The sequence below is a fragment of the Corylus avellana genome, chromosome 9 (assembly GCF_965113065.1).
Source record: "Corylus avellana chromosome 9, dhCorAvel1.hap1.2, whole genome shotgun sequence".
In the NCBI taxonomy this organism is placed as follows: Eukaryota; Viridiplantae; Streptophyta; class Magnoliopsida; order Fagales; family Betulaceae; genus Corylus; species Corylus avellana.
This window is the reverse complement of record NC_142498.1, coordinates 8660620-8670034: the sequence shown is the minus strand read 5'-3', so window position 1 is coordinate 8670034 and position 9415 is coordinate 8660620. Positions and strand designations below refer to the sequence as shown.

The 9415-nt window shown below is 38.0% G+C and overlaps 1 protein-coding gene across 1 annotated transcript; it reads left to right on the top strand.

Annotated features, from left to right (window-relative positions):
* Positions 1 to 643: 643 nt before the first annotated feature.
* Positions 644 to 8821, top strand: LOC132173369 (putative disease resistance RPP13-like protein 1). Its single transcript, XM_088510740.1, has 7 exons — positions 644 to 4883; positions 4974 to 5043; positions 5595 to 5657; positions 6577 to 7309; positions 7433 to 7628; positions 7738 to 7885; positions 8490 to 8821. Exons 1-4 carry the CDS (start codon positions 644 to 646, stop codon positions 6821 to 6823), a joined length of 4620 nt encoding a protein of 1539 aa, XP_088366866.1. The 3' UTR covers positions 6824 to 7309; positions 7433 to 7628; positions 7738 to 7885; positions 8490 to 8821.
* The last annotated feature ends 594 nt before the right edge of the window (positions 8822 to 9415 follow it).

Below are 9415 nucleotides of genomic sequence, written 5' to 3'. Positions count from 1 at the left end.
TTGAATTAAGGACAACATAATCAGACAAACATATTTGTCAGAGATTCCTACCTAACCAATAAGAAATGCAGAAGCGGATATTTTAACAAACCAGACTCTTTAGTCTTTATTACATAATTTGGCATAAGTCTTCATCAAGGGAAACAGCAACATTTTGGTAGTTGTGAAATCATTATCGATAACAAATATAATATCATTGTTACAACCAAATTGCTCTTTATTTATATTGTATCGGAATGGACAAGCCAAAAGTGGTGGAAATTAAAGCACGTCGCCCTTAAACTATTGCCCAGAAAAAAGAATATATGTATAATAATTGAATGCTAATCAAGTTGTTCCTAATTTATAGTATGGTAGGACTTGGTTCTTATTTCACATTTTTTATTGAAATGGTCAAAAAAGGCATGTTGATGAAACCATCGATATTTTTTATAAAAACTGCATTGAGATTTTATTGAATGACTACCGGATTGAGGTAGTCTTGTGTACTACCATGAGTAGCTTAAGTAATTTGAAATTTTTACTACAACCACTTGTGAGACTCTTGAAGCTTTCACAGAAGAAACCAATTGCTTCTGCGTTTGAGAGCTTTGCTATCTTTGCATCCTTTCCTGATACAATATTCCTTTCCACGAAGAAATCCATGCCAATAGGAGAGATTTTCCTTGCTGCGTTCCTCCAAGTGCTGTTTGACAAATTGCTGTCTCCGGAGTTGCTGAAGTTTGCACGTCAATACGAGGGACTTGGAGAAAAGCTGGGTAAGTGGAAGAAAACGTTGTCAAGAATTGAAGCCGTGCTTAATGATGCAGGCCAGAAGCAACATACTGAGAGGGCAGTGAAACTGTGGCTGGATGATCTTAGAGACTTGGCTTACGATGTGGAGGATATACTTGATGAGTTCACCACGGAAGCTTTGCTACGCGAATTGAAGGGAGAAAATCAAGCCAACACAAGTAAGGTACGCAACCTCATCCCTACTTGTTGTACTGGTTTGACTCCACATGCTTTTAAGATCAATATTAGGCTGGAGTCAAAGATCACTGAAATTACCAATCGATTCAACGATTTGGTGATTCAAGAAGATGAATTGAGATTATTGAAAGGAACTGCCGATGGGAGGTCATATAGGAAAATGGGGACTCTGGCACCAACTTCTGTAGTGACTGAGACGCACGTTTATGGCAGGGACAACGATAAAGAGGCTCTATTTGAACTGTTGCTGAGTGAAAAATGTAGGAATGCTCAACTCTCTGTAATTCCTATACTCGGTATGGGAGGTATAGGAAAGACAACTCTTGCCCAGCTTTTATTCAATGATAAAAATGTTCAAGGCCTTTTTGATCTAAAATCATGGGCTTGTGTTTCTGAAGATTTCGATGTTGATAGAGTCACAAAAACAATTTTACAATCTCTAACCTCTGAGAACTGTGATGGCAAGGATCGAAATTGGTTGCAAGTCAAACTCCAGGAGAATCTAAAAGGCAAGAAGTTTCTAGTCATTCTAGATGATCTTTGGAATGAGAAATATCATGACTGGACTATCTTACGTGCTCCTTTCCTAGTAGGGGCTGCGGGAAGTACAATTATCATCACAACTCGCAATGGGGGAGTTTCATCAACCGCGGGTACCGTTCCAGCTTACGATTTGCAGGTGTTACCAAAGGAGGCTTGCTTGTCTTTATTTACCCAACATGCATTGGGGGCAAATGATTTTAGTGCACATCTAAACCTTCAAGAAATTGGTGAGGAAATCGTTAAAAGGTGTAATGGCTTGCCCTTGGCGGCTAAAACCCTTGGAGGCCTTTTACGCACTAAACATGATCCTCATGAGTGGAAGGATGTGTTGGAGAGCAAGATATGGAATATACCCGAAGAAAAAAGTGAAATTATTCCAGCTCTTATGTTGAGTTACCACCATCTACCTTCACATTTAAAGAGATGCTTTGGGTATTGTTCAATACTTCCAAAGGACTATGAATTTGAAGAGCAACAGTTGGTTCTGTTATGGATGGCAGAAGGTCTAATTCAGCCACGAAAGGGGGACAAGCAAATAGAAGATTTGGGTAGCCAGTATTTTCTCGATCTATTATCAAGGTCTTTTTTCCAACAGTCAACTACGGAGAAATCACGATTTGTAATGCATGACCTCATCAACGATTTGGCTCAATGGGTTGCAGGAGATGTATGCTTTAGAATGGAAGATAGAATTGAGAGCATCAACAAAGGAAAAATTTCTAAAAAAGTTCGGCATTTGTCTTACCTGAGTGACTATTTTGATGGCCCTAAAAAGTTTGAGGTTTTTTCTGAACTCACGTGTCTACGTACCTTCATGCCTCTTATGCTACCTAAGATGATGAGTTGTTATTTGACTCATGATGTTCCTCTTAGATTGTTGTCAAAATTACTATGTTTAAGAGTGCTCTCTTTGAGTGGGTACTGCATAGTTGAGCTACCAGATTTAATTGGTAATCTGAAGCATTTACAGTACCTTGACCTTTCTTACACTCATATTAGAGATTTGCCCGAGTCAACAACCACTCTTTGCAATTTACAGACTTTGATATTGGAGAATTGTCGTTATCTAAAGAAATTACCATCAACATTTGGCAACCTAGTCAACTTACGACACCTCAACATTCTCAATGCAGATGAACTTGAAGGAATGCCTCCCCAAATAGGTAAATTAACCTGTCTTCAGACATTGACTAATTTAATTATTGGAAAAAGCAATTGCTTTGTGTTAAAAGAGCTAGGTTCTTTATTGCTTCTTCGAGGGACACTCATCATCTCACGGTTGGAGAATGCCACCGAATCCAAGGATGCAAGGGATGCTCAGTTAATTGAAAAGCCCAATCTTTCTGCTTTGTGTTTAGAATGGAGTGTCAATTTGGACGAGTCAAAAGATAGAACAAGTGAATTAGATGTACTTAACATGTTACAGCCTCACAAGACTTTGAAAGAGCTCACTATTAGGCACTATGGTGGTATACAATTTTCGACTTGGTTAAAAAGTCCATCATTTCCTAATATGGTGCTCCTAAGAATTGAAAATTGTAGAAAGTGCACATCATTGCCACCAGTTGGCCAACTACCATTACTCAAAGATCTTTTCATTAATGGCATGGCTAGTGTGAAAAATGTTGGTCATGAGTTTTATGGGGAAGGCTGCTCACAGACCTTTAGATCTTTGGAAACTTTGTGTTTCAAGGATATGGAAGAATGGGAGAATTGGAGCCCTAATGGAGAGTTCCCGCATCTGCGTGACCTTTCTATTAAAAATTGTCCCAAGCTGTTGGGGACATTACCAAACCATCTTCCTTCACTACAAAACGTTGTTATAGAAAAATGTGAGCAGTTGATAGTTTCAATTTTAAGCTTTCCAGAGCTTTGCAAACTAGAAATTGAAGGCTCAAAAGGGATTATGTGTAAAAGTAAGGTAGACTTCACCTTACTAAACTTTAAGTCTCTTTCAACAATTTCAGAATTCAAATGTCAAGTAGAAGGATTTATGAATGTAGAAATTCTGATTATTCAAGATTGTGAGGAGCTAACGCCTTTGTGGTCAAGTGATGTGGGATTACTACAAACCCTCCCTCGTCTTCATAATATGGAGGTTCGCAATTGTCAAAAACTAGTATCTTTGGTGGCAGAAGAAGTGAAAGAGCAGCGGCAACAACAGGGTATGTCATACATACGCAATGACATGAAATCTTTACCCAAGGCAGTGGTGTACAACAACACATGTCTTGAGCGTATTTATATTAATAGATGTGATTCCCTGACGCACATTGCAATAGGCCATCTACCTCCAACTCTAAAGCAGCTAGAGATATGGTATTGCAAGAATATGGTGATTTTGCTGGACGAGGATAATACCAAGAGTTACAGTAACAACACATGTCTTCTTGAGTCCTTGAGGATTAATTTTTGTCCATCCCTCAAATCCTTAACTTCCAGCGGAGAATTACCTGCTACACTTAAACAACTTGATATGTGGCATTGTAAAATGCTAGAGTCGGTTGCAAAAAGCTTCCGTCACGACTCAGCTCTCGAAAGCATTGATATTTGGGACTGTAAAAACTTGAAATCCTTACCCATGGGCATGCACAACCTTACCCATCTACATCATATTTCTATTGACAGTTTCTCAACTCTTGTTTCCTTCCCGGACGGTGGGTTGCTCCCTCGCAACCTCAGAGAGCTGTGGATTTACAATTGTGAGAAAATGCAGGCCCTACCCAACTGCATACACAACATCACATCTCTTCAAGAATTGGGAATATACAATTGTCCAGGCATTGTATCCTTTCCAAAAGAAGGTTTGCCCACCAACCTAACATCACTTCAAATCAGAGATTGCAACATCATTGAGTCCTTGCTTGAGTGGGGATTGCACAAGCTTACCTCTCTTCAACATCTTGAGATTAAAGGTGGATGTCCGCATCTGGAATCCTTTCCAGAGAAGATGCTGCCTGCCTCTCTAACCAGCCTCTACATCAGAAACTTCCAGAATTTGAAATACTTATCTTCCAAAGGTTTTCGATACCTCTCCTCTCTTCAAACATTGGGAATTGGTTGGTGCGAACAGCTGATGTCTTTTCCAGATGACGGTCTGCCTCCCTCACTCTTGGATCTTCGCATCGTTTGCTGTGAAAAGCTGACATCCTTTACCGAGGATGGTCTGCCTCCCTCACTCCAGCAACTTCGTATTGCAAAATGTCCTCTGCTGAAAGAACGCTGCAAGAAAGATCAAGGACGAGCATGGGTCAAGATAGCCCACATCCCTTGCGTTACAATTGATGGTAGGTTCATCTATGACCCAGAACCAGAAGAGCAGGATCAGCTTATGAGTTATTCCGACCTATTTTATGTGTTTTATTCGTAAGACTACTCTTTTGGTTGCCTTACATATAAACCCAAACGTCCGTCAGCTCCTTTGGTTGGGGCTCTTCTTTGATTTCCAATGTGTTTAGGGTCTCCATCCCTAGAATGGGAGGCTACTTTGAATGTTGGCGTTGGAAAGACCGTCTTGCTGCTGTTCTTGTTGGTTTGATGAACGGCGACTGTTCTTGTTGGAGTTAACGACATCACAAGTGTTTGTTAAAATGGCCAAGTGACCAAGCAGACTGAGAAGTTTTTCGACCATTGAGTTTCTCATCACTAACTGCCATGTTGCTGATCATTACAAATTTGCGAATCATCACAAAAAGGTATGGAACTGGATTTTTTCTTCTTTGTATTGTTTCATCTTCAATCAAAGAATACATTAATGGACACAAGAATGGTAAACATTTTTTCTAGTGAACTGAAATTGGTCAAACGTTTTTTCTGAGTGGTTTTGAGCCAATAGCCAGAGAAAATCATATTATCAAGCCTTTTCCATTATGTTTGAGATGTAGACCAGAAAATGGAAAAATATCTCTTTTTGTGATAATAATCAAATGTGTTCCATTGCATTGGTGTGTATTCTATTTGAGAGACTCTTTGTGTATATTCTGTTTATATTTGTTTGTGTGATAAGTTACAATTGTGATTGGTTTTTCAGATCATATTGTAAGAAGAGTGGCCTTCAGGAGCTAATATATCTCATCGAGGGTGGCCCAAATTCTTCTGAAGCTGCCGAAAGGATCGAAAGGCTGTCTTACATCCTCGAAATGGTGATTCTTATGCAATGATCTTATTCCATTCCATCTTAACGTATTTACATTGTTTCTGTCAATGCAATGATCTTATTTAGCCATGGATATGGTCTTGATATAGAATGCTCGATAGTTGGCCTATCAAATATACGTGGTTGTATTTGAGCAAGCCATGTTCTTAATCCACACATCGTTTTTGGAAGTTCCAAACCTCTGCATAATTGATTATTATTATTGAATGATTTATCAGAATACTTTTGCTTCTCATGTTAGGCAATTAGCATTATCTTTCCATTGCCATTTTCTGGTATTCTGTCTCATGTTAATTGGCAAGGAACTTTTATGGCATGGGTACAGGAAACTCCCACCCCACCCCTCCAATGACCTTTTATTTTAATTTTATTTTTGGATGAGTACTGAAGTCCTAGAATTACTTTCTAACATCTGTTCTCAAAGTTTCTCCTTGTGCCATGTAGGTTTAATTACTAGAGAAATTCTGGAGGGATTTGATGTGCATATTACATTAAGGGCTCTTTTTCCGTTGAATCTTTCAAAAGATGCCAAGATTGGAGTAAAATGATAGTCAGCGGTGCATTTACCATTCATCTCATGCAGGTATGAATGTTTTAGTGGGAAGAAAACAGTAACCTATGAAAGTCTAATGGTCATTTGAGTCAATCCATGTTGACGAGAAATGTCTGTTTACTTATACAACATGATTTCAATACTGTTTGTAATGAACTCAATGACACAAATCGAATGATTTTCTCACTGCACAGTGTATTGCATTTGTGCTTTTATAGAAACATATTGGCCGCCCAAAAATTGTGCACTTGGACTTAGAGACTTGATAATTGCCCTTAAATTCTGATTTATCTGTTTCTGGATGTGTTCTTGTCCTTCACGTTTTGAAACCTAAGTTTCTTGTGTTTTTTAGCTATGAAAGAACCATTGGAAACTGTAAATGTGTTCTCACATCTTTTCCGGAGGATGGCCTGCCTCCCTCACTCCTGCAACTTCAAAAATATGAGTATCCTCGGTTGAAAGAAGGCTGCAAGAAAGATCAAGGACGAGAGTGGTTCAAGATAGCCCACATCCCTTGCATTGAGATTGATGGCTGGTTCATCTATGACCCTGAAGAGCACGAACCCATTTCTGACACAGAATCGGTGATATCAGTGTGAGGGGCTCCCCTACCCTTTTGCCTACCACGCAAATCATCATCGCCATGATCCACACATCACTCTGTTCAAGAGGCCTCTAACCATCAGCAGCGCAGGAGAACCAGGCCCAGCATAACATTCATCATTCCACGCAATTTCACTTGTAATCTCTCCAAGTATGATCAAGTAGACTTTATATTTGCCTAAGAAACAATTTGGATGTTTTGGAACTTGGGTTTGTATATTTGTTAATTTTTCTGTTTGGGAATTTTATATTTGCTATTTGTGATGCATAGATGTAAGAGGCTCTTGTCGTTGTGTCTGGACTCTGAACGTTGGCATTGGAGAGATCTTGTTGCTCCTATTTCTTAATGTTCTTCTTTCTGGTTTCACTTAACAGCATAGAAGTGTTTATTAAATTGTTCCAGTAACCATGCAGAGTTTTCATTACTATATATTGCTGATTGTCAGAGATTCAGTGAATTATTGGGACCCCCAAAGAAAAAGGTGAGTAAATGAATTTTGATCCTCTGGTAATGTTGGAGTGTGTGTTGTGATAGTAGCCAATTATGAACAGTTTTTAATGGTCTACCATATTCAGTAACTCAGTTGACAGTGTTCATTTTGCAGAGTATTCGATTATAAACAAAGCGCATCTGTTGGCTTGAGAAAAAAGAGGAAGAACCCTGTAAATCCCAAACTCTGAGCCTAATCGTCAAACCAGGAGCATATGTACTTTTTGTCCAATAATTTGGAATCACACCGTTGTAGGTTGAAGCCGAAGTTTTCAATGTTGAAAATGTTTATCATGGAAAGAATATTGATGGTAATTAGTCCTCCTTTATTTTTCTGGTTTATTCATTGGTTAAAAAATATAATTGATTTTATTGCAATTTTTTGATTGGGGCTCTTCTTTTATTTCCAATGCATTCAAGGTCTCGATCCCCAGAATGGGAGGCTCATTTGATTGACTTGTGAATGTTTGCGTTGGAAGGACCCTCTTGCTGATGTTCTTGTTGGTTTGGTGAATGTGCGACTGAGCTGAACATTACAGTTTACAGATTTGCAAATCATTTCAAAAAGGTATGTAACATGATATTTTCTTGTCTGTATTGTTTCCGCCTCAGTCAAAGAATACATTAATGGATACAAGAATAGTAAATAATTTTCTAGTGAACTGAGATTGGTGAAGTGTGTTTTGTAAGTGGTTTTGCGCCAATAGGAAGAGAAAATCATATTATCAAGCTTTCTTTCCAATATGTTTGAGATTTGGACCAGAAAAATGGAAAAATATCTCATTCTGATCTTTCATCTGTGTGCGAAATAATCAAACGCATTCCATTGCGTTGGTGTTATCAATTAAAATTTGAATAAATAACATCTTAATGACATGGCTCACTGTCCTTGTAATCTTATTGGAGGGAAAATAATATTGATTAACTAGCTTGTAGTTTATATGACATATTCTAATATGCATATGATTTTTCATTATATCATATTTTGAAAGATTAATATGCAAACAAGCGTGTATGTGTGTGCGTGAGAGAGAGAGAGAGGGATTGAACAAAAAATTAGTTTTATTTGAGAGACTCTTTGTGTATATTCTGTTTATATCTGTTTGTGTGAATTTTTTTGATTGTCACTGATTTTTTAGATCATCCTGACCTTTTTAGGTGTAAAATTGCAGATTGTAAGAGGTGTGGACTTGAGAAGCTAATGGTTTTAGATCATCAAGGGTGGGCTAAAGTTCTTCCGAAGCTGCCGAGAGCATCAAAACAGCTTAAGCATTTTTGTGAAAAGTATGTCAACGTTTATATAAATGTTGTGTGGGAGATTGTAATCATGACCACTTTGTGATGATTTCATTTCTCCCTCCATTCCAAAATATGAATGTCCTGATTTCAAATCAAGCAATTTCGGATGAAGAATGGATACAATACTCAAAAAGATTTTCCCAATATCACAGCTGGGCACAATTTTTAATGAATGTCTTGTTTGCTATTTTAATAGGCGAACACAGACATGTATGGGGAGTATAAACTTTTTACCTTGTGTTTTATTTGACCTGCATTTTTTTATATGATGTTGTGCTTTGTTACTTTCTAATCTGCATTCTCAAATTTTTCGTATTGTGGCCTTGGACTGTTTTACAACATAAATTCTAGAGGGATATGATCTTCAGAGAACATTGCTGTTCTTCAATCACAATCAGGTGACTAATTTCCCTTAAGTTAAGATCTATCTATTTTTGGATGTGTTCTTTTCCTTAACGTATTAAGTTTGTTGAGTTTTAGTAATGAAAGAACCATTTGAAAATTTGAATATGGTCTGTACTAGTTGTAGAACTGGGTTCTTTCATCTACAGGTCTACAGTCCCTGAGTATATATTTCAATATATGACTTAATTTTAAATGAAGAACTGGACTTTTCACCAAACAGAAACTTTATTTGGTAATTTTTCCTTTATCCTACTCACTTTAGCTTCCACCATCTGTTTTGGACACAAGAGGAGATGCTTACAAGGAGATGTTTGGGGCAGCTGAGCTTTGTGAATTCTCTCCAACTAAACAAGGATTCCTAGGTCCTAAAGCTTGTTGATGAAAGCAAAAGCAC

Coding starts and splice junctions, on each gene's coding strand:
- LOC132173369 (XM_088510740.1), top strand. CDS start 644: ATGCCAATAGGAGAGATTTTCCTTGCTGCGTTCCTCCAAGTGCTGTTT. Junction 4,884..4,973: donor ATTTTATGTGTTTTATTCGT/AAGACTACTCTT, acceptor CAATGTGTTTAG/GGTCTCCATCCCTAGAATGG. Junction 5,044..5,594: donor ACCGTCTTGCTGCTGTTCTT/GTTGGTTTGATG, acceptor TATCTCATCGAG/GGTGGCCCAAATTCTTCTGA.